Consider the following 26,084-nt stretch of genomic DNA (forward strand, 5'->3'; position numbering starts at 1 on the left):
TGTGAATGGATAAAAGAATAACCATATTCCAATGTAATATAAAAAAGCCTACAGGCTTTTTCTTGCACCACGCTTTGATCCCTTTGCTGGATGATTTTGGTGTCATTAGATTTGTGACATCACCACCACCGCTGTAAAAATCAGAATATTTGAGTTTTTCATTGAGTGACCTGTCAAAGTTTAAAAGTTCCCATGTTTGGGGTGCCTGGATGGCAGCGGGAGCAGATGTGAGACACTGAGCCCTGCTGAACCTTGAGACTTAAGAAGCGACGGGAACACCAATTAGACAAGAGTGCTGGATGACTGAAGAAGTTTGATACATCTCTCGCTGGCTGAAAAAAAAAAATTTGATACACAAAAACACACAAAGGAAAGTTCTGCATACCAGTATAACTTTCTTCATCATCAGAAAAGGCCACTTCTCGCTTCAGTAGCTGTTCAAGTTCTTCTGTCTCAGCCACATCAATTGGCCGGGCACCATGTTTGTTGGCCTGGAAAGCATTCCCTCCATTACGAAGAAGCAGCTTCACAATCTTCATTAAAAAAAATAATGTATAAGTAGATGTGAGAAGCATTTTTTTTGCACCCTTAATAGAAATGTTACTGAAAGAAGCATTCATATTCTTGGACAACTGGGGTGCTAGGGAATATATGGGACTATGTGCAACTGATATGCATGGTTTAACTGAGCTTTATATCTTATTTGCTAATAAGCGGTCTGCTGTTTACGAACATGCTTTCCCAAGAACATTAAAAGAGTCAAACTTTTATTTTCTGTGTCTTTGGAGCAAATATAATAGGAACGTATAATATATTCTGCTCTGTGTGACGGTTATTCTTCTGGTAACTCTCAATGCTGCTGTTCTGAATGCCAGCTTAAAAGGGGTTGGATCCAACTTAATCCCCCCCCCCCCCTTTCAAAATGGGTTCCCCATACCTAAAGAGAATAAGCAAGCCTATTCTCACCACCAGCTCTGGGCCCCCTCCTCCACATGACGCTATGTCTACAGGCTGCAGCAGCCTATTTATAGGACGTCACAGGCTGCTGCAGTCAATCACAGACCTAAGCACTCACAGCACGCTGAGCGTCACACGGGAGACCTGGAGTTTTAAGGGACCCAGGCGAGGCAAGAAAAGGCTTGTTTATTATGTCTATATGTAGCATAGTACAACAGAAGCAGCTTACAGAGAAAGTTTAACTGTTTGATGGCTCATTTATACAAGTCTAGCTCTTAAGGGATTTTCAAAGATGTATTTTTTTGAACCCGCTGCTCTTGCTGACAGTCACAGACCGCAGTCGTGGATCACTGCTTTTATTATTTTTCAGCATGGCCAGACAGTAATAAAATACATTAAAAAATTCTTAAAAAGCACCAGTACCCAATTTAGAAACCTTCTGTTACCAAAGGCCAAGTGACTGAATACACAAAACTGGTTGGAAGAGCACTGTTCCTTGCATTTTATTAGTAAAATCTTAAAACAATTTTATATAAATGCTCAGTAGACTTCACAAAGCTTTCAGTAATCATAAATACAATCAATGTTTTGATAATCATGCTTTTAGTCTATCTGGTATATGAATGAAATTAATCCTTTGTACAAATGCACTTACATGGAGCTGTCCAAGAGCACCAAATAATGATTATATATGATAACTTATGGCACGATTGTACGCGCACGTAGTAAAGAACGGCAATGCAAGGAGCACAGTAGTTCTCTAATAATTCCGCAAATGAAGCAAATTAATTTAGGTTCTGTTCACATTTGTGTTGTGGTTTTTGTTTACAAGGGAAACCACTACGACACAGTGCTGGCTCCATCGCATGATTGACAACGCTGACATAATGGGGTGTTTGTCTCTTGTTTCAAGGGGGTAAATCTGCTCTGTAGCTTCTGATGTAGATAAGAGAAACCATGTTGCACAAGTACATCTGAAGGAGGAGGAAAACTTAATTACTTACGTCTCTGTGCCCACTGCTTGCTGCATCATGAAGGGGTGTATCATCATCGAGTCCCTGGGTATTTACATCGGCTCCAGCGGCGATCAAAAGCTTTGCAACGTCATAATATCCCATATTACAAGCTTCATGTAGAGGTGTCCAACCTGTAACGGGCGATAGGTTTCACTTGTTTAGGTGCTGTAAGTGGGCTTACACACAATAAATTTAGAGGTGCTCTGTGTGAACCTGCTCTTATCTGTGAAGTTATCATTACCTTCTATATTAATCTAAATAAACTACAGACCATAAGTATACAGTCAGGAGGAATGAGATGTGATCTCCTCTATTATAACTGTGTGACAGGAGCTATGTAATAATCAGCAATAACTGATTTGCGTATCTGCATCCCCCGCTAAGCATTTTAAGTAGTAGATCCATGTAACAGGATCTCACAAACTGAGAAACTGACTAGAAAATGAATCCATAACCCAAAAGCAGATTGAAGCTGGTCAGAACCAAGGTCACATGACCATCTGAGGAAAAAAGGCCAAAAGTTTCAGACAAAGAAATAACTAACCCAAGTAATACTACCATGATTTTAGCTACACTGCATTAAAAAAATAATAATAAAGTAATACATTACCTAGCAGGTGCCGTTGGGTCCCTCCTGCTGGTCTCTGGCGCTCTTGCTTCAAGTCCTCACCCGCAGGCAGAAGATTGCTTTCTCTAGTAAAGACGTTGGTAAATCCCACCTACAGCAAGCAACGGCTCTGATTGGCTTTTGAGTGCCGTGGCTGAGCCAATTAGTACAGCGCTCGATGCGATGGCTGTGATTGGTTCTTGAGCGCCACGGCTCAGTCAGTTAGAGCCATCACTTCGTGGAGGCAGGGTTTATGAACGCAATTACCAGGAAGCGATCTTCTGTCGGCAGCTGAGGACTGAAGCAAGAGTGCCGGAGCTCAGGAGACCGTGGCAGGGCCCTGGATAGCCCCTGCTAGGCAAGTATAATGAGACATCCCCCCAAAATAAGACCCTCCGCCTCTTTTGGGGGCAAAGATTAATATAAGAGTCTTATTTTCAAGGAAACATGGTTTATACTACAGGAAGGAAGGCAAGAATAGCTACATAATGAATGAAAAAAAAAAAAAAAAACTAAACAAAAACACGAGAGTGACCCTTTAAGCATTTTCTTATTTTTTTCCCCAAGTAGTGTATTAACTTCTTAGATGTAGATGGTATTACAGATGCATTTCATTTGTTGACTGCTTATGAGTTAATATCCTGAATTCTTCTAGCCCATTTCCTCTGGTTCCTTACAAAACATAATGCACTTATTTATAAGCACTTGGCACATTTATCCTAGTTTCGTTAAATGAAAATATAATAATCATGAAGTGTCTCAGATTTGGCAGCGTGCCCTCAAATATTGTAGTAGAAAGAGATCCTGTGAGCAACGGCTTCTATTTAGCAGATATAGAGGAAGGAGAACCTACATCTCCACACAAATGTTTTTCACAAGAACTCCTATCACTTATCCACAGGATTAGCTGATAAAGGTATGACCACAAGGTCATCTGCAGGAGTTTGAATGGAACGGTAATCCAAGTGCACGTCCCACCACGCCATTCAATACCTAAGTGACCGATGGAAATAGCCAAGTGGGCGTGTATGACCACAAGTGCACTTGAATTTCTCTACAGGGGCTCGTATTCTAGTAATCTGTAAAGGTCCCCGCAGATTTAGCATCTATCTTGTGACTAGATAAGTGTTTCTTATTGGATAACCCCATTAATGGTTTATTTCCAGAAAGCCCGTACAAGCATTTCTTTAGTATTACCTGCAAAGTCTTTAACATTGACATTAGCACCCAGACGAATGAGCTCCTTTACTTGACTTATGTCTCCTCGTATAGCTGCCATGTGCAATGGAGTTTCTCCGCGCTCATTTCTTTTGTTTACTTTGTCCTTTTGTCTTGTTGAGGATGTTGGGGTTTTTTTCTGAGTTGGTGTTGCTTGAGAAGGGTGATTTGGGGTAGAATCTAGACAAATGTGCCAAAAAAAAAAAAAAGAATACATAATCATCAGTTATGACTGGACACAAACTGAAATAATCATCTTATCAATATGTTCAAAATGTATTGTTTTTAGTTCACATCAGAATTCCCCGAAACGGTTTTTGTAAAGCACCAATGAGAGGTCACATGTTAAAAAAATAAAAATAAAAAAAAATTAAAAAAAAGGGTCCATCCACAATAAATGCTACAGATACAGCTGGAAGAGGCAATGATTTAAAGGGTTTTTTCAGCTCCATTAAATATTTTACAAAACTGGACAAAATATAAAAACAAAAACGCAGTAATACTCACCTCACTAATTCCTGGCAACCCTGCGTACTTGTCTATGTCTTAAAGTTCTGTACTGCAGAAGTGCTTGTCGGCGCACATGCGCAGTACAGGTTTTTTTTTTCTTCTCCAAACTCCTGCTTCTCCAGTGGAATCGGCAACAGACATTGACTTTAATGGAAGCAGTCTGTGTGGGAACCGCAGTAAAACAGGGCATGGTGCAATTTTTCAGCTGCGAGCGGAAACCGTAATTGGTTTCCACTTGTGTACATGAAAAATAATTTTTCCATAGCAGCAAACATCCACTTGTGGACGAGAGGCCTAAGGGTTGTGATAACCCATTAACAACTAGCATCAAAAAAGTGACAAACATGGGAATACTTGTATCAGGAAATGTAATTCCTACTTGCACAATGCAGTAGTCTACGATTATTTTTTGAGCTACATGACTGTAAGGCCGCTTCAACACGAGTGATGAGATATCGCCGCGAGAAAAATCGCTGCGATATTGCACATGCATTTTGTGCAATAGCGCTGTGTTTTTTTGCAGCAATATAACGATTGTGTTGATACAAAGTCACACATGACGCTACAAAGTCATGGGACTTTGTAGCGCTCTTTTGCTGGTATTGAAATATAAGCCCTACCTCAAATATAAGCCCTTGGCTGCATAAAATAAATAATACAATCACCTATCAGGCGCTGTCAGCTCCGGCAGACTTTTCTGTAGTCTTCAGGCAGCCCTTCCTGGATTGGAGGTTTAAAATGTCAGCCTCCAGGAAGCGCTGGGTGTGATTGGTTCTCAAGCGCTGTGGCTCGGACAATCAGAGCCAGCGCTAGATGAACCAATTGCAGCCATTTAATGAACCAATGATGGGCAATAGTAAAAAGGTTAAGACTTTTTACCTGGGCTGTTGTCTCTGGCCGTCATCTGCATGAGGAGCGCCATCTGTTTACGCTCAGATAATGGGTATCCAAAGAGGAAATTGACAGGAGTAGATTTCTTGCTTCCGGGCTCTTTTTTCATCTTTTTTTTCTCTGGTCCTTCTTTCTCTGAAAAATTAGAATGGATTGGTTACAAGCTTTCAAAAAATGTACCTCTTAATACTTTTGGAATATCTTCTGCGTATTAAAAAAAAAACATTCAATGACAGTGTAGAAGTCTGTTGGGCCACTTCCACATGGCAGTATTCTACTTCAGTACTTGTGAGCCCAAATTTATTATATATATAATTTGCACCTCTTGTTTAGTGGATCTGCTCCTCAGTTTGGCTTATAACTAGTGAAGCAAAATCCTGTAGTATGAAAGTGGCCTTACAATGAACCTGAGCAAGTAGTACGCCTAAGCTATGCAATTTATCATTGGTAACAGAAGTGTGATACCATCTCATCAGGTTAGAACATATGAACATCAAGCGGAGGAACTAAAAGAGCGACCAAAAATCAAGACTGTCCTGACAATTACCAAGGGTAGCTCAATGTAACAAACCAATGTATACAATGGGTAAAGCCATTTGTCACGGAAAGTAGGATAAGAGCAAGAGTTGTGATTTTTTCTGTTGGAGGGACGGGGAGAGTATTTTATAAGCAGGATCCACCAGAATTCTGTCTCATGCAGTATAGAAAACGAAAAGCTGAATGTGCAATGAGCCAAATGCTTTACGCTTCACGAGATAGTTTGGAAAAGGCCTACAAAAGCAACATGGCTGATGAGGGACATTTGTGAGGTTAATGGCACAAAATATCAGGGCATTAACCTGCCAAGAGATGTTGTAAAGTGGAGAAAAAGTGTCTAACATGTCTAGAAAGATGTGTGCCACGCTGATAAGTTTGGCACAATTTCTGCCTTTTCTAGTTTTATGCTATCAAACAGACTAGTTTAACCCCATAAGGACCAAGCTGTTTTCTACAATAAGGACCAGACACTTTAGGGATTTTACCCATGTGGCGGTTTTACTGCTTTATTTTTTTTTCCTTCAGCTATCAAAATTATTTTTGCTGCGTTTTTCCCCCCCATGACATATAGGGCGATTTTTAAATCTTTTTTGCTGACTTTTTTCCTCCCCATTTTTTGTTTTACTGGGGGTAAAAAAAATAAGAAAAAAAAATTCTTTTGCACATTGTTATTTTTGAATTAGTAGATTTGCGCTAAAGTAAAGTATGGGAACGGGTTTCTTATTTTTTTTCCGGACGGTTTGATATACAATATTTGTAGCTTTGGTTTACAGGGCGCATACGGCGACGGCTTTGGGTTATTTTCTTATGTATATATGGTTGTTTTATTCTGTAATATTTATTTACTGATGTATTAATTTATGTATTTTTTTTTTTACTATCTATCTATGACATCATAGAAGACCTCCTGGTGGACATTCACATGTTTTTTTTTATTTGACACTTTCCCACTGTAGCTGGGGCATGCATAGGAGCCCCAGTTACAGGGGAAAACATTCCCTGTAGTGACATTAGTCACTGGCAAAGCTGGTCAAGGTCTAGTACGACCCTGCAGCTCTGCTGTAGCAGGGAACCCGGTGGTCACATGACCTTCCGACCCTTGCAGTGGAAGTTACACTTCTGCTGTCACTTTTCAGTACACAGTGCTCATTGCGCGCTGTGTACTCGGGAAAGGAAAAGACAGAAAGGGTTAAAACCCCTCCTGCCTTCTCCTCCGGGTTATCAGCTGCGGCTAACAACTGACAAGCTGTCCTGCCTCTGATTGATTGCAGAGACAGGAGGCTTAAATCCCTGCCGTAATTTTACATACAGCTGGGCGTTAAGCCCGGGACCAGGTGCTGTAAGTTTACAATGCCTGGTCCTAACTGGGTTAAAAAATAAAAAAATATATACACATTCCAAAAACAAACAAACAACCCCCCCAAAAAAACAAAACCACTTGCTGTGCACGGGCGTGTAAGTCTCTCCTCTTACTTAAATAGCAGCAATCCCAACAATCACAAATGAGATATTGTGCTACTATATTACTGTTAATAAGCCACTATGATGCTGCTGCTTCTGTACAACCACATGAAGCAGATCATAGCTGAAAACCTGCAGCGGCAAAAGGAAAAAAAATGTGCACTACAGCTTTACAGATGAAATCTGCACTGAAAATATGCAGCATAAATGGACATGCTGTAGATGTAACATCGACACCTCATGTCTGTTCCGCTGCAGATTTTTCTGCATTGTGTGAACAAGATCTGTTTAAGGCCCAATGCACACACACGGATTTGCATTGGACTCCAGAGCAGTCGTTCACCTCCACAGTAAATACCTGCCATAGCATGCTATGGAAAAATGGGTTTCCATGCCCACAAGTGGAAATCAATTGCAATTTTCTTCTTGCAGGAGGAAAAAAAAACAAAAAAACACAGCATGCTCTATTTTGAGCCGTATTCTGTGCGGACGGCTTCCATTCAAGTCAATGGAAGTATCCATCCCGCAGCCTGTCCACAATAGTCATTGTGCAAAGGCTGCAGTATCCATATAATCGCCTAATGACGGCAGAGTCACATCTGTACTGCGCATGTGCGCCGGCCAACACATCCACAGTACAAAAGAAAACCATCCGGACAGGTACGCAGGGCTCACTGGCCGGGCTCTGGGCCGGATTCTGTGGTGGGATCCCGCTGAATCCAACCCGGTCGTGTGTGTTCGGCCTAAATCCACCTTACTGCCATTGTAAATACTATAACATTTTCATGCGGAAATCAGACTTTATGCCTCATCTCACTTTACCCTTACTGATGTTATAAGTACCAGTAATATGGCAGCACAATTAGGTATAGTACTGCTATATTACTAGTGCTAATACTGCAGCAGAGGAAGATAACATACTATCAGGTTTTTTTACTTTAAAATATAAAATCAATAAAATTATATTATATATATATATCACTATCCATTTATGTGACAACTCTGCTGCAGCTTAATATGGGGACACTCCTCATAGGTTACTGTATATGCAGATAGCTGCTAATCACTGCTAGCTTTTTTGCGCCGTTTTGTCTAACAGGACCTATGTGCACACCAAAAAACTTAATTAACTTTTCCTTGGCATAGGTCATCAACATAAGATTGAACATAATCCAACACCCTGCACCCAGCGCCAATCACCTGCGAGTTCTGCGTCCTCTTCACTACACAACGCACAGCGCCATTAATTTTTAGTGGCTCTGTCTGGTACTGCAGTGTGCAACGGACACTTCACGCAGCTGATCAGTAGAGTACCCGAAGTACCCTCACCTACCCCACCCATCTAACAATTATTGATGGTCTACCTTAAAATAGGTCATCATTATAGATGAGCGAGTATACTCGCTAAAGGCAATTGCTCGAGCGAGCATTGCCTTTAGCGAGTATCTCCCCCGCTCGAGACTGCAGGTTCGGATGCCGGCAGCAGGCACGGAGCTGTGGGGGAGAGCGGGGCGGAACGGAGGGGAGATCTCTCTCTCCCTCCCTCCTGATGACAGCCGCTACTCGCCGCTCCCGCGCGCCGGCACCCGAACCTGCAGTCTCGAGCGGGGAAGATACTCGCTAAAGGCAATGCTCGCTCGAGCAATTGCCTTTAGCGAGTATACTCGTCATCCCTAGTCATCATCATTTTAGGCGGGCCTTCACATCTGTGTTGGAGGCTCTGCTCTGAGCCAGCAGCACAAAACGTCTAGACGAAATAGTGCAGCATGCTGCGCTATTTGGTCCAAGGAAATTTTGACCAGCATGCTGGAAGCCGTACAGACCCCTTTATAGTCAATAGGGTCCATCTGGCACTAAAAGGATCCAGCATTTTCGTTGTTTGGCTCAGAGGATGGAGCCAAGCAACAAAAACCACCAACGAGCCCTGGACACAGATGTGAATGTGGACTTTGTCCCAGAAAACCCCTCTGTATCATGACATGGTATTCCAGTACCTGTAGTACTACAAGTCCTAGCATGCACGGTCATTCAAAGACTTGGTCTTTGAAGGACATAGTGCACACAGGGACATAAAAAGGGCCTTGGACATCAGAATTAGTTATGAATCATCTGTATGACCACAGTCGTAAAGTGGAATCCATTGTGTCCCCTGCATGGCGCCTTGGTCCTACGTAGCGGCAGAAGGCTGCACTAGGATTAGTCCCAGCAGTTAGCAGGGAGCTCCCAGGAACCATCTGCTCCATGAAGGATCAAGGGTCTCCTTCACAGACAGCGCTGCCCGGAGAACAGGGAGCCGACGGGCACTAATTACTGCTTGTAAAGCAGCGCTGCCTCTGAACTAATCGCTGACCTGACCCATTGCTGGGATCCATTCTTTACACCCAATAGCCTCATCTATCCGCAGAGAGCCGCTTAGGCTGCATTTACACCTAACGACGATCATTTAAACGAGTCAAAGTGAACAATAATCGGTCGCGTTAATCACGAGCCAACGACTAACGAGGATTGTTCACTTTTAGTTTGTCATTCCGTTTCAGTCGGCATAAAAATCATTGTTGGCTCCTTCATTTCTCGCTGCTTTTAACGCTCCTCACTCAACGTTTCACAAAGGAATGTGAAACATTGGACGGTTCTCAACGGTGATCCGCCTGTCTAAACAGGCAGAACGTGTTAGCGGTGAGGTCACTCGCTCATACGAAAATCAGCTCATCCCTCTATATATGAAGCCGCTGCACGCTGTAGTAGAACTGCCTATGACGACAAGCTCAGCCTCTGCTGGTATTCTCATCCTCAACCCCACACCCCCCTCAACCCCGTAACCCCCGCTTGCCCTCAACCCTGTGGGTAGAGTCTAGCCATCCTGCTGGTTTACTGATGGGGAGGGGTTTCGGGCAAATGGATTTTATGTTGCTTGCCAAATCATGAATTGTGCCAACGTGAAAGGGGCGAATTAATTGTCCAACCCCAATTCCGGCATGGTCAACTGACAGTTCAGCAGACGTTGGCCTCTTCCTTCTTGTAGGTAGAGCTTTGCTAGGCATGTTGCTGTTTACCAAGTACGTTGAAACACAAACTTCAGGACTTCTCAGGAAACCGTAGCAGATCATGAAATGGCATTACTTGTTCCGACACGTTTTGCCGTGATGTAAAAAAACAACAAAAACATGACAAAAGAAGGCAGCACACTATCTGCCAAGTACAAAGTCAGATTGAGGAATGCAGCATGGCCCGTGAGGAGTGGAGACATGTACATGTTGTTAATTGGGTTTGTAAACCTCCCACAACATTTCTGACATGACTGAAGATATAAAGTGTCCATTCCAAGCCTACGGTATCACCTTACTCCATCCGCCCCTACACGGCTGCAGGAACACACTAAAAAAGTATTAGAAAAGTTCAAAAGCCTCTAAACATCTGAAAACATAAATTGTATCACTGTGTTCACGAAAGTAAAAAATATTGCGCTATTTATTTGCCACGGTGAACGCCGTAAAAATTTAAAAAAACTAAATACAGCAACAGGGGCCAAGAAAAGCAGCTGAAGTAACCATCCCACAAAACCACTACCGGTAATATGCAACGTTTATTAGGGGACGGGCACGCACGGTTTCCCAGTGCAGAATCCCGCAGCGGAATCTTCCTGGCCCGCAGACATAGGGCCAAAAAATACATTTACTCACTTATCCGGACGCGGCGCAGGTCTCCTCAGTCGCGGCTGGAGCTTCTATCTTCTGCACAGCGCATGCGCTCAGGACGCCAGGGACGTGCTTTTTTAAAAAATGTCCTGCTTTCCCACTGATCCGCGCCATGGACGCAGTGTCAGCTATGTCTGTGCCATGGAACGGTTTACTTCCATTGACTTCCGAAAATGGAGCATGCTGCAATTTTTAAATGGCTAAAATGACATCTATAGGTATTGAATTACCTGCGGATGCCCAATGCATGTCTATGGGCATATTGAACTGCGGATCATCCGGGCGGATTCCACAATGTGGGTACTAAAATTAGCTGCGGGTATGCGGCTGATTTCTGGTCAAAATCCACACCTAAGGTGACGCAGGCTCTTATGTGGAAACCATGCTGAATTTTCTGCAGCGGACATTCTGCAGCGTTTCCACCCCATGTGAGCATGCCCTAGAAAACGGTTTTTGAAAACATCCTTCCAAGAGGATGCACAGCTCAAGCAATGAAAGGGAATGGGAGCCGGGTTTTAGGGGTACCAGCTGGTATGATGCATTTTTGCTCAAGTAACTAGGTAAAAAAGCTGTAATTATATTGTATCTCTCCTAAAAGAGTCTTGCTTCAATAATATGGTTTGTAGAAGATAAAAATACACACAACTCATTTTCTATATACCCACGATGCGCTTAAGGCAATATACCACGAGAAAAAACAAAACAAAAACAACACCCACACACATTGGGAACAAAAAGGGTGTAAATTAGAATGCATTTTCTGACCCATTCACATCTGCATTGGAGGCACCGCTCAGGAGCTCTGGCACAAAATCCCAGATGAAGTAGCATGTGGCATTATCTTGCTGTTCAGGTCAGAGGACGGAGCTGTACAATGCAAATAGGCCGGAACTATGGGGAGCGTTTCACACAACTGGATGCGGAAGCCATGAAAGGCCATATCCGAGGACTATACTAACAGGTCAAGATGCCCGAAAACCTTACATGTCACAATTGAAGGCAAAAATGGGAAGGAACTGAATAAGCAACAGAGTATCAAGGATAGGTGGAAAGAATACTCAGAGGAACTACATGCCTGCAACCACATACCTGGACTATTGCATGAGGTGGAGCCTGTGGACTTGGAGCCTCCATTATGGAGTCAGAACTGGTTAGAACAATAAAACAATTAGCCAAAAATAAAGCACCAGGCACAGATAACACCAGCAGAGCTATTGCTGCCATTACCAGTGAAAACCATCACCAGCGCTGTGCCAGGCAGTATGGGCATCCACACAATGGCCACAGGACTGGAAGAGATCTGTCTTCATCCCTCTACCAAAGAAAGGCAACTGCCAGAATTGCTCCAACTACCGAACAATAGCCCTCATTCTGCATGCAAGCAAGAGCCTTCTCAAAATTATACAGGAAAGACTGAGATCAGTAGTTGATGCGGCACTCCCTGATGTGCCGGCAAGAATCTGGTGAGGACGTGGCACCTGCGACTATATTGCAAACCTGTGATGGACCACGGAAAAAGCTTGAGAATACCAAAAGAATATCTACATGTGCTTCATCGACTACATCAAGGCCTTTGACTGCGTTGACCATGACAGGCTATGGCCCTTCCTACAAGAGCCGGGCGTATCGGTACATCTAGTCAGACTGATAAAATCACTTTGTCCCTATGCTGTGTTCTTACAGTGGCTTCTTCATTGGTATACAGATTGGTTTAGGATTGGCAAAGGCGTCCAACAGGACTGTATCCTCTCACCTTTCTTGTTTAACCTATATGCAGAAGTGATCATGCGTAAAATGGACCTAGATGAATTGGAAATCAGGGTGTGAATAGGTGGCAGAAACATCAACAATCTCCGTTATGTGGATGACACAACTGTGCTTGCAGAAACAGAAGCCGGTCTGAAGCAGATGTGTAAAATTAAAAATTAAAGTGAACGTGAAATAAAAAAAAACAAAAAAAAAAAAAACAAACGACAATGAGGCCATAGAATGAGTGCGAGACTTCATCTTCCTTGGCTCAAAATTTGACCAGGATGGAGAATCTATGGCAGAGATAAAATGTAGGATAGCCGCAAGAGAAAAGCCTTCTCTCAGATTTGCTCGTCTCTTTATAAAAAGCAAATTAAATTTGCGCTCATATCCTGCAACTTTAAAGGTCTACAATCAAGATGGATCCTGTGCTACCTACCAGGACCCCGAGAGGGCGGCGTCAGACCTACACTTAACTCTTCCTGTCATTTCCTCTTCGGCTACCTCAGCAACACACCAACAGCAAGACCACCACCAAGACTCACTCGACAGGAGAAGACTACAAAGAGTTGATGCCCCTACACCCGCAGTGCCTATAGAACAGCGACAACAATCTAAATGCGGGTCCACTACTTGACGTGGCAATGACTTTCGTGAGTAACATGATGTACCATGCGCCATGGTAATATTAGGGTATGGGATGTGATGGATAGCCTTCCCTTCGTGAATATTGGCCTTCCTATACACTGAGGAACTTATGGCGGGGACACAGTTCACATATTCAACAATACACTCCGTCAAACTGTGTCAGAATAAAGAGATCTTACTTGTTTAGGGGTGCCTGGACTCCTGGCACCCCCAATATCCAAGGAAGCAGAAGGACTCCAGTGGAGCAGGCGTATTCCTCATAGGTCAGTTTATTATATAAAAGAACAGGTGGATTGGCGCTGTAAGATCTCTTTATTCTGACACAGTTTGACGGAGCGCATGAAGTGAGTTTTTTCCTATTTTGAATATACATTTCTTTCCTCCTCAACACGATTGTTTTGGAGTCGCTCGCTGCTGCTCTCCCCTAGGGGATGTTTTAGGACCGTCAACGTGTACTGCCCTAAATTTGGTTTGAAAGGCCTCTGTGGACCAACGAACTGACCGGTCTCTTAACCATAGGACCGGTTCAGTTGCGGTGAGTTCTTATCCATACTAATTCTGTTTTCTATTTTTCCACATACCATTGGAGCGCCGCTTCTGATTTAATTATATTCAACAATACGACATTATTCTTTTATATTTAAGGAGCAAAAGTGATTTTAAATGTTTTCCCAAGATGGCTTCTGGGTGTCATACGCAGCATGGAAATGATGGAAGTCCATTCATACATCTTCTCTTGGTAATAGGCGGAACCCTTTCCCCAACAAGAGAATGTATTTTTTGTTTTCTGTCAGATCTACAGTATTAGGATGTTTGTAAAGTAGATGTTATTTTATGGGTTTTGCAAATTGTTTTTTCTGTGGACCAGGACTCTCTTCTTAAACATATGGCCGCCTGCAGACGGCCGGGTTGGATCTGGCTGCGAGAATTCTCGCAGTGGGACCCGACCCGAGCGGCTGCAGAGAGCAACGCGGACTCACCAGCTCCGGCTCTTTCATGTGCCGGCTGCCGGTGAGTGACGTTTCTGTGTGGGGCTCTGCGAGCCCGGCACAGAATTAGAGCATGCCGCGGTTTGTTTGCTGCGCGTGATTTCATGCAGACAAACCGCGGCCGTCTGCATAGGATTGCGTGCTCTAATGCAATCCTATGCAGGCATGTAGGGGCGGAAATTCTGCGGGGAATCCCCGCCCGTCTGCAGGCAGCCTATCAGTGAGGACCTCATAGTCATGCACACCTAACTATCCAATATGCGAATAATATCATGGAACGTAAAAGGGCTCAAATCCCCGCAAAAACGCATGTTTATACTCCGCCATGTAAACCGTTTGCAGGCCGATATAGCCCTTCTCCAGGAGGCACATCTGGCTGATGCTGATTTTTCCATATGCGAAAATTGTGGGTAGAAGTATATGGATCACCGGCCAGTAATTCTAAAGCTGGCGTCATGCTCCTTCTCAAGAAAGGCCTGGGCTGTAAGGTAGTTGACCAGTGGCATGAGGATACGGTAAAATCCTACATGTAGGTTTAAAAAACTCCACAGAAAAATGTTGTATATATAACGTTTATGGCCCTAACAACGATAATAAAATATTTTTCAAAGGTCATGCGGCTTGACTGATGCTACCGACCTTAAAATAATAGGGGGTGATTTCAACTCAAGATCTTTTTGGTCAGCGATTCAACTACTGGTGCGTGAGATTGGGGGAACGTCTATACAGTTAACACCACAGTTCTGCACATTTTGCTCTCACTGATTAGCATGTTAGAATTTTTTATCCACACACTATTCTTTTAGTAAGCAAAAGATGCTTCCTGACCAATTGGCTGCAAGCTAACCTCACGGGGGGTGTAAGATATACTGCAACAGTTAGGGCACCTTTTGCGAATGGAAAGATTGGAGACGGAGAAGTGTGCAGAATCTCAAGCTCCTAATTTTTTCTTCCCCATACATGGTGGGCCTTTATAGAGAAGTTTCTGGGAAAAATTAAAAACAGTCAATAGTCTTTGACCGAATGGGGGGAGGGGGGGGAAGGGCGGGGGGGGGGGGCGAGCGCCTTCTGGGGGATGATCAATTAAAAAAAAAAAATAAAACCTTAAATGGTGGATAAATGCAGCCTTAAACCAGCTAATAAAGAAACCAGATACATGGTGACACACCAGTAACTCTCCACCTTTTATTTAGAAGAACTATTAAGTTTAGAAGTCAATAAGAGTTGATGTTACGATTTTATTTTTTTCCTTAAGGTTGTTTAGAGTTTGCATCATGCACATGAATATTCCTAATCTATAACGAGGTCAATACATAAAGATTTTGTTTTGTAAATCTGGAATGGTATATAAGTTTTGGCAATATATGTGAAATACTGTATATATGTCAATGTATGCAGACAGCAATATGTCATAGATACCATGTGTTTTTGTTTTGATATTCAGAAAATGCTAATAAAAAAGTTTATTAAAAAAAAAAAAAAAAAGGTAGGATGGCATTGGGGTGAAGCATGATGCTGAACATGGCCAAAATCTAGAAAAGTAGGGATATCGGTATCGCAACTAAATGCAGGATAGTGCAAACCACCGTTTCTCCCATAGCCATGTATGTATGTGTAAGCTGGACTGTGAGGGAAGCAGATAGGAGGATTGATGTTTGAGCTGTGGTGCTGGCGAAAGCTGCTGCGTATGCCCTGGACGGCGAGAGTAACAAACAGAGAAGTCCTGAATCGTATAAGACCCGATATATCACTGGAGGGCAAGATGGCCCGGTTCAGGCTCACGTATTTTGGCCATGTAATGCATGCAGAGTCGCTAGAAAAATCTATAATGCTTGGACAGATCGTTGACAAAAGAAGACCAGGAGCCAAAGGACCTGATGGCTGATACTGTCAGAGCCGATACTGGCATGGATATCACACAAGTGAGAAACATGGAGGGAGCTAGCTTTTCGGGTTACCGAGGGTCGTGAACGACTAACAACAGGGTGCAGATGTGAATGGGGCCTTAGTTCTATAACAAAGGGGTTAGTTCACGCTGTATTTGCAACATGTCAGAGATAAAGGTCTGGAGGACTTTCTGATGTCTACCAAATGTGTAACCCTATGCATATATAGCCATTAAGCTTCCACACAGCATACTCCACACAGTATGCCGCTCTGACAGAATGTCTCTGGATGGAACAGTGCAGTCTGCTGCAATATTCCATAGAGTTGATAAAAGTATACCAATACAACGGGGGCCAAAATCCATGTGTATGGATGGTTTGATATCTGTTCCAGGAGTTTTCCCAACACGTATGCCAAACGGGGTGTGAATGAAGCTTCTGCTTTTAAGCAGCTATTGATTTTATGTTCGAGTTTCTAAAAATCCAATAATTTATCTAATAAATTCAAATAAATCCACATAAGGCCGCCTGCAGACGAGCGGGTCGGATCCGGCAGCGAGAATTCTCACCGCGCGATCCGACCCGAGCGCCTGCAGGGACGAGCGCGTACTCACCCGCGCCTGGCGGCCCCGGCTCTTTCCTGTGCCGGCTGCCGCGCAGCCGGCACATGCGCAAACCGGAGCCGGCGGCCGGGTGAGTGCGTGCCCCGCAGAAAATTAGGACATGCCGCGGTTTGTTTGCCGCGCGAGATTTCGCGCGGCCAAACCGCGGCCGTCTGCATAGGAGTGCGTATTTTAATGCACTCCTATGCAAACTTTCAGTGGCGGAAATCCCGCGGGAAATCCCGTGGCGGGATTTCCGCTCGTGTGCAGGCGGCCTAATAAAGCAAACCGGAAAAAATAAATAAATAAATAGCCTCCACGTATACAATCATCAATATATAACAGACCAAACCTCTTACAGACCTATATTCAGGAGCGCTAACCGTCTGCGGCCGGTTCACACGAGCGTGCGGTAAACCGCTGCGTATATAAGTGTTTTACTGCTGTGTAAGCCGGTGTAGCGCCACAATTTTTCATTGCGCATGACAGCATATCTCACGCAGTCTTCCTGGTTTCTAGTTTTTCCTTGTATTTTCTGCTCTGTCATTTGACAATGTTGCACATACGCCACGTAATTGCATACGTACAGCATATATTATAAAGGATAGTGCTTTATAGCATGTAATACGCACTAAAACATGCCGCGTTATTTTTTGCGCTTGTATTATACGTAAATGTAGATATGCAAGTATGAATGGACCTATATAAATCAATATACTTCCACTGACTCCATTCACTGTGTGTGCAATATGAATTACACTTGTGTGCTAGGCCTAAGTAGGAGGAGGAAAAAATAAAAAAGAAGGGATGCCATGATTGCCACAGTGTCAAATTTCTCCGGCTACTGGTCAGTTTTTTGTAGACTATGATCCATGAGGACTGGCTTCACAAATCATATATGTTTCATACTTGGATAGGGTTGTTACTGTTAATAGTGGACACTAGAGGGCGCACTCTCTGTATTGTAGCCAAACTGTAGGACTACTAAGAGGTCATTGAGATGCATACAGACATGTGAAAGCAATGTTTATGGGGGAGGGTCAAGGAACGCTCAGTGAAAGCTGCTCCTCGTAAACCGTGCAGGCGCAGCAATCTGTTCACCGAGGCCGTTCTCATTTTTTTTTCTGTAGGTTGCAAGAAATAGATGGGAGGAAACATGGAGCCCAGACAGAGTGCCAGGCAACTTCCAACAACGGAGACGGTCTAGTGCAAATGGGTTCACAATGCAGCCTTTAACAGCAGTATCACTAACTGGAAATTATGGGGAAATTCTGCTGCTATCATCGCACACATAAGAAAAAAGAAGGGATTACCCCAAAACCTGCCCTGAAAGCATAATGAAAAAAAAGGGTCCCCTGAGTTCTGTTGTGGCTGGGCCTCTCCTCCGGTCCTCAGAGGGACTAATGAATCCTGAATGACTTAACAGCTACGTTTACACGACAGATTTCTCAATCCACACGCTACAGACAAAACCCATGTGCTAATTAACCAGTGGGTCCAATTTTATATGAATTTATGCTCTGGATTTTCAGTGCAGACTTCACCCTTTGCCATGCACAAGATGACGGCAATCTGGCGCGTTTGGGCATAAGATCCACAGATGTGTGAACAAACCCGAATATCAGAAGAATCTGGAAGACTTCCTTGAAAACAGTTGTGTTCCTTAAACAAGATCAAAAAAGGAACATCCCCAGATGCGGCAAGCTCTGCGGGTAAACCTAAAGCTTTGCCCAGCGCTCCTCCTTCCCTGCACTAGGTCTGACTCTCGGCTCGGGCAGAGAAGATTGTACATTATTACTCATCGCTGAAATGTGACCAGTCTGAGGAGGTTATACAGAAAATCCTTCCCGTTTACCCAAACAGACGTGTCAAAGTAAGGTTACATGTAGCAAATATAACAAGTGCTGTCGTGGTAATGTAGTAACAAGAACAAAAAGTAAGGTGTTCGTCGTTGCCCCTTGGGCAGACACCCCTGTGCGTGGAGGTATTAGTAAAGCAGCGCTACCACCTTTAATGGGCATGGATTCTGACTTTACAGTGTCTGCAGGGTCCAGCTGGGTCTGTGCTGTACAATGAGGTCTTCAGACAGAGTGGGTATGGCATGCAGTTTTATCGTAGGTGTCAATGTAGCAGTGGTAAAAAACAAAGCAAAAACCACAGTAAGGGGACGTTCTCACATGTAGTAGACACGAATCCACAGCGGATTTAACCCTTTTAATTGAGGGGGGTGAAATCTGCTGCAGATCTGCATCAGATCCTGCACCCAAGTGTGGATTTTGGTATTTGGAGCATATGTTTTCTACTGAAGAGAATCAGCGACATGTGAGTGCACCCTTGTTTTACTACAATGCTAAATTGCAAGTCCATCCATGAGGTGCCCACAAACAGTTTGACAGGTGCATGCCAAGAGCTCCCACTGCTCCAAGGACTACAGTCCGGTACGTGGGGTGCTACACCAGACAATCTTAAGGCTACAGGACGTAGAATTACATCCCGCAGGTTCGGGGTTTGTATAGAGGGGGAAATCGCAGGTCAATCCGCTCCATACAATGCGGGTGCTGGCTGTTTCTTACAGCACCCACCCGCAACAGCTCCGATAAGAATGATTTAGTGAATCCTGCACTGAGCAGGGGGTTGGACCAGATGACCCTGGAGGTCCCTTCCAACTCTACCATTCTAGGATTTTATGGGTATTAGCGTATCTTAACGCCACCAGGTATTCCTGGTGGAGCAAAGATTGACAGGGAGGGGGGGGAGGGGGGGGCAACGCCCAATCCTGGAAGCCCACTAAAGAATCGTGAAAAGAAGGAAACACTGGCCACGATCCCCCCAGACCAACAGACTTACTAGGCGGCAGTTGGAGGGGGCAGAAGGCCGGAGCTCCCCCCTCACAGATGAAGCGGTGCACTCCGTGGCCAAAAGAGAGGGCAAGGCAACAGACAATTTTTTAACAGCAGCGGCCGTCACAGAGGTGTGATGCAGTCGGCGGAAAACAGATCAGTGCCGCTGGCCAGGAGGGACGCGCCGCTTCTGAGTAATACATGAGCGCCCGCAGCTCGCGTCACACACCTGTCATGCGGCCAGCCGAAGGGACATAACAGCCGGTGGCCGGGAGGGAGCCTGCACATGAAAGGGACAGCTGAGCGCCCACAAATGGCGGGCGCCTTGAAGCACACAGGCTGCAGCGTGTGCATTGATTAGGCCCTGTGTTGCTGCCTAGGCTGATGGTTACAATAGTTAGTTATTTGCCTTACATTATGACTAGAGATGGGCGAGCGTACTCGGAAAAGCACTACTCGCTCGAGTAATTTGCTTTATCCGAGTATTGCTGTGCTCGTCCCTGAAGATTCGGGTGCCGCTGCGGCTGACAGGTGAGTCGCAGCGGGGAGCAGGGGAGAGCGAGCGAGAGAGAGGGAGAGAAAGATCTCCCCTCCGTTCCTCCCCGCTCTCCCCTGCAGCTCCCCGCTCCGTGCCGGCACCCGAATCTTCAGGGACGAGCACAGCGATACTCGGATAAAGCAAATTACTCGAGCGAGTAGTGCTTTTCCGAGTACGCTCGCTCATCTCTAATTATGACATTAAAATGCTGACAGGTAACAGCAGTAACCTCCAAGCATTTACAGACAGTACTGGAAGTTTAACAAGTATAGTAACCGTCAGCCAAAGGCAGCAGCACAGGGCCAAATCAATGCACACTGTGCTGCTAGGACCTTGGAGCCTTGAGCCAAATTGGGAGGTGGGGGTGTGACCAGGGTGTTCTCCCTGTCAAACCCCTAGCTTCCAGTGGCGTCAAGGTACACTAATACCGATTTTATGTTCGAGGGTCCCGCACTGCGCCCCCACAAAAAGAACGCGAGTTGCAGTGTGGTTGCCATGGCAGCTGGAGGCCTTCTGAAAGGCCCCAGTGCTGTCACTGCAGAGTTCAAGACACGCCAGTGGAGGGTTTGATAGATTGCCTGTCAGATCGTGGCATCATACTGCAGGAGTGATCAAACCACCACAAGTTCATTTCCCCAGAGGACTTTATAAAAAAAAAATGTAAGTAGTAGTCCTAAAAAGTTTTATTAAAAAAAAAATTCAAAGTAATAAAAAAGTTGAAACCCCCCCCCCTTTTGCCATATTTCCAAACAATCAAAAACAAACACATTTTGTATCTCAGCGTCTGTAAAAGTCTGATCTATCAAGTAATGCATTAATTTATGCCGCATGGTGAATGTCGTCAAAGAAAAAAAAAAACAAACAAAAAAAACACCCGAGAATTGTGCTTTTTTGGTCACCCTGTTGCCAAGAAAAATATATATAATGAAAGTTGTAGGTACTACAAATTGAGCCCTCGCACAGCTAGATTGACGAAAAAATAGTTATGGCTGTCAGAAGATGGCGACAGAAAAAAAAAAAAAAAACTTAAATAACTTTGGGGGGGAAAAAATAAAAGTAGTACAGCAAAAAAACAACAAACAAAAAAACACCCAAAACACTACCAATATATAAATCTGGTATTGTATTAATTGTACTGACCCACAGAATAAAGTATTTTTTGTTGCAGTGTGTACGCCGTAGAAACAAGACGCACCCAAAGATTTCACTCCACTTATAATTTTTTTTTATTTTTAAGTTTTTCAATACATTATATAGTGCTATTGAAAAATACAACTCGTTCCACAAAAAACAAGCCCTCAACGTAGATGTCTGATGGATAAATAAGAGTTATTATTTTTTTACAAAGGGAGGAAGAAAAAAAAAATGGGGAAAAGAAAAAAAGAAAAACTTTGCATCCTTAAAAGGTGTTTTGTTAATAAATAAAATAAATAAAAAAAAAAAAAAAAAAAAATTCAATACTTACCTATTCCTCCCCAGGCAGTCTACTTACCGCATCTTCTACTCACCAATTTTCTCCTGGCTCTTGCAGTCCCCTGGGTCATCTCACCACAAGCCGGACAGATCTTCTGTCATGTTGCGGCTTTCCTCTCCTGGCAGGTCAGTGTTCAGCAGGAAGCACTAGATGCTATGACAGGCTATTGCAGAGACTGTGCATGCGCGCTGTCTTGCGGTGTTAGTATGAAAACTCTCACGGCGAGACCATGTACATGCGCAGTCTTGGCTTTAGCCCGACATAGCATTCATCGTTGTCTGCTAGAAAGTCTACGCTACATCACTAGTGACATAGCGCACACTGCGGTGCAGGAAGACCACTGCAGCTAACGGATGCTTCATTACTAGAAGACAAATAATCAGCTGGCTGGAGCCGAGGTGACCTTGGGAACGGCAGGAGCTAGGAGAAGATCGGCAGGGAGAAGGTGCGGGAAGAATAGGTAAGTATGGTTTTTACATTTTTTTTTAAGGAGTTAAAGGATTTGCAGTTCTATGGGACCAGTATTCTGGATCTCATTACTCTTACCCTCAGAGGTGCAGGAGAAGATCTAGTGAAAGGACAATAATTTAAGTGTCTTTTAAATAGATCTTAAGGCGGCAATAAATGGATAAATCCATAAATTGTGCCCCTCACTCCAGGACAACCTGCTTTGCCCACCCTCAACCTAACCGCAGGACTCTTGGGGGCTGTATTGTAAGGTCCTGTCTGTCCTCAGTATCTCCACAATGCCTTCACCCACAGTCTTTTTTAGCGAATCCTTACCATTCAGTAGTCTGAATGATATTAGGAGTTTTGCCTAATTTCAATCCTTTTCAAGATTTTTAATCTTTATGACTGCGTTACATCCATGTGTTGAGTGTGTCCCCCCACCACACGCACTCAGAAAAGGAAGGTGGCCCAAGTTTTTTTCCAGCACTGCTTAATAATAATCACTGAAAGATGGGAGCGCACACAGATGCCTTCCATTTACGCTTCTTTTTTTTCATCTGGGAGGGCATGAGATTTAAAAAAAAAAAAATGTTTACACTGTGTGTAAGCAAACTAAAATAAAAGCTATGGCAAATCTGTATATTCTGCATTACTCATCGACTGTAATAGGACAGTGTGCCATCTATGGGTGAAGTCAGCTGAAAAGGACTGGCATGAATAAGCCCTCAGAGGCATTAAATGCATGTTACCTTCCTTAGCAGAGCACTACAAAAGGGAACTAAGTAATGAATGAGCAGGCAGGCATGAAAGACTAGCCCTGACGACACTGGGGCATACTGACATGACAGCCATATCCAATACATGCTACATACTGCAAAAATGAAGATCATCCAAAAAGCGCACCAACATTTTAACCGTTTTTCCCCCACAAGCCTGCTTCATATGAAATCTATATGAAATATATACACATACACAATGTAATCAAAAATATTCAGACCCCCACCCCTTTTTTATTTGCACAAGGTCACAAATTGTAAAAAAAAAGAAAAAAAAAAAAAAGAAAAACTTCAGGTTTCTGCACTCAGTGCCACACAATGCCAAAGTGAGAACAGAATGTCAGAAACCGTTTTTTATTTTTATAACATTTACAAAGAACACTTTGCACTGACACAAGTATTCAGGCCTTTGGTGTGACACTTGACATCTAGCTCTGGGGGCCTCCTATTTATCTTGATCATCTCTGAGATGTTTCTATACCTTGATTGGAGTCACCTGTGGTAAATCCAGTTGATTGGACATCATTTTAAAAGACACTCCCCATCTATAGAATGGTTGATTTAGAAAACGATTGTCGCTCAAAAGCCGTTGTTCTAGCGATAATCGTTGTGTCTATCCTGCGCCCAGTTTTCGTTAACGAGTCGCTCATCGTCGTCTTTCAGTTCGCTTTAAATCCGTTGTTCGTCCGTTTACCTCTTGTTTGGTTAAAATGACATCGGTCAGCGATTTGAGGGGAGTCTTAGTTTGGTGGGGCGTACATTCAACAGGCTACAGGCCCAGTGATTGGCTGACGGAAGGACAAAGCTTTGTTTTCAATAATGCACATGCCTTTCAAACAAACGATTGCTGAATTATCGTTTATTTTTCGCTCAATGCAAACACTACACAACTATAATGCAACGACTGAAATGCCCGGCCGCTAGGTCCAATTTCTAACGATTTTCGTTAGGTTAGACGTCCGACTTTAAAAGCAAAACCATCGCCCACTTTTAATCGTTCTAACAAAAATTGGACGATAATCTATGGGTCTAAATGGGGTCTCACAGCTGACAATGCATATCAGAGCCAAAACCGATCCACAAGAAAGGGGAAACTACAAGTTCAGAGAAAGGATTGTGTGGAGGCATAGATCTGGAGGAAAATTTCTGCTGCACTGAAAGTTCCCAAGAGCCTCCATAATTCTTAAATAGAAGAAGTTTGGAACAACCAGGACTCTGCCTAGGGTTGGCCGATGCAACCAAATTAAGTGATGGGGAGAAGGACCTTGGTAAGATAGGTGACCAAGAACCCAATTGTCACTCTGGCTGAGCTGCAAATATCCTGAGTGCATTTTGGAGAAGCTTCCAGAAGGTCATCCATCACTGCAGCACCCCACCAATATGGGCTTTATGGCAGAGGGGCAACAAAAAAGGAGCCTCCTCAGTAAATGGCACATGAAAGCAGTCTGGAGTTTGCCAAAAAGCACCTAAAGGACTCTCAGAGTGAGAAACCTGATTCTCTGGTCTGATAAACCCAAGATTGGTGGCCTTAATTCTAAGCGATTTGTCTAGAGGAAACCAGGAGCTGCTCATCACCTGCCCAATACTATCCCTACAGTGAGGCATGGGGTGGCAGCATCATGCAACGGGGGTGTTTTTCAGCGGCTGAGAAAGGGAGACTGGGCAGGGTTGGTGGTAAGCTGAATGGAGCAAAGTACAGAGGTATTCTTAATTAAACAAACAGAGCACAAGGGACCTCAGGCCGGGCAGAGTGTTCACCTTCCAACATGACAATGACCCTAAACACACAGCCAGCACAACACAATTGTGACTTAGGGACAACTCTGTGACTGTCCCAGCAAGAGCCCCGACGAAGCAAATCGAACATCTCTGGAGAGACCTGAAAATGGCAGTCCACAGACGGCGCCCATTCAATCTGACAGAGGTTGAGAGGATATGCAGAGAAGAATGGCAGAAAATCCCCCAATCCAGGTGTGCAAACCTTGTGGCATCATACCAAAGACGACTGGAGGCTGGAATCGCTGCTAAAGGTGCTTCAACTAAGTACAGGGTCAATGAAAATGTTAGTTAAATATTTACAAAGACCATTCTGTTTTCACTTTGTCATAATGGGCTACAGAGTGCAGAATGATGGGGAAATAAAATGATTTTTTTAATGTTTGCACGATGCCACAACATAAAATGTAATGTGAGCAAATTTAATAGTAATATGCCAGACATGTGTGTTTATCCAACAAATCAGCGGTACCAGCGACTCCATATAAGTAAACCCGAACTGCTAGTGAACAGCACGCTCCACTTCAATCATTCACATTGATACAATACAGGTTAACGCAGCGGTTCCATCTTTTAAGCACGGTATATACATAAATTACGATTCTGCAGCGCAATTAAAACTAATTCATTTTGCTCCTATAGCCTTTAAAAAGGCTTTGCTTGTCCTTATTATGAGATACAACATGGAGAGACCCCAGTGTTCTCATAAGACATCACTGCTTTACACGTAGCATGAGAGACTTCGGCTTTCTGGGATGGAACAACAACGCACCTGAAAAAAAAATGTCCGAACAAAAAGGAGCAGTTTTACTTGCACTACCCAATGGCGTCACCCGCCTCCTAGATGCTCTCTTTTTAAAGGATTGCAAACAAATACAAAAATTAAGTTCCACCCTTGATCACTTTACTAAGATAATGCGATACTTTTTATTCGTGATCTCTTCACCCCAAAACTTGATCAGGTCTATTAGTAGGCTTTCCTGGAAACAGAATACACTTGCTCTAAACCTGATGCAAAAAAAAGTGCTGAGAACATATACACAATTTTACCTGTATATGTGCTGTAAGGAGGAGTTAATCGCTCGCCCCAGTTTTCACTTGTGTGTCCCGCTTCAGAATCTACAGGGTTAAAAGGCATAGGAAAGAAGGAAACAAGTAAAGAGGACGACAGCTTGATAGCACAAGTAGAAAAGAGCTGGACACCTGCCGCTACATTATCCTTATGGAGGAGGTTATCCTCTATTTGTAAAGTACAATTTATGGGCACAAAAGCATCCTAAATACCAGAAAAGGTTGATAGGACGACTATATGCATCGAATGCAGTCAAATAAGATCAGCACCCATCTATTTACTATTAGTATGGCCTTCTAGGTGCCAATCAAGTCATGCAGAATTACTGCAGGATACAGGCTACTTGCATCCATAATAGCATTGTGACATTTTGCACACTATCAGTATTTTAT

General features: G+C 43.7%; 1 protein-coding gene across 2 annotated transcripts in view; it reads right to left on the minus strand.

Moving 5' to 3' along the window:
• The window catches only part of ANKRD12 (ankyrin repeat domain 12), a 90,881-nt gene that overhangs the window by 25,986 nt on the left and 38,811 nt on the right, over positions 1-26,084 (minus strand). Inside the window, exons 4-8 of one of the 2 annotated variants that reach the window (XM_066579554.1) lie at positions 25,671-25,739; positions 5,188-5,334; positions 3,778-3,978; positions 1,962-2,104; positions 386-533 (exon numbers count right to left, since the gene is read on the minus strand). In XM_066579554.1, coding sequence (XP_066435651.1) covers positions 386-533; positions 1,962-2,104; positions 3,778-3,978; positions 5,188-5,334; positions 25,671-25,739 — 708 coding nt within the window. The remainder of the gene's footprint in view (positions 1-385; positions 534-1,961; positions 2,105-3,777; positions 3,979-5,187; positions 5,335-25,670; positions 25,740-26,084) is intronic. The other variant, XM_066579555.1, reaches the window with a different exon arrangement.

The sequence above is a fragment of the Eleutherodactylus coqui genome, chromosome 9, assembly GCF_035609145.1.
Source record: "Eleutherodactylus coqui strain aEleCoq1 chromosome 9, aEleCoq1.hap1, whole genome shotgun sequence".
NCBI lineage: Eukaryota > Metazoa > Chordata > Amphibia > Anura > Eleutherodactylidae > Eleutherodactylus > Eleutherodactylus coqui.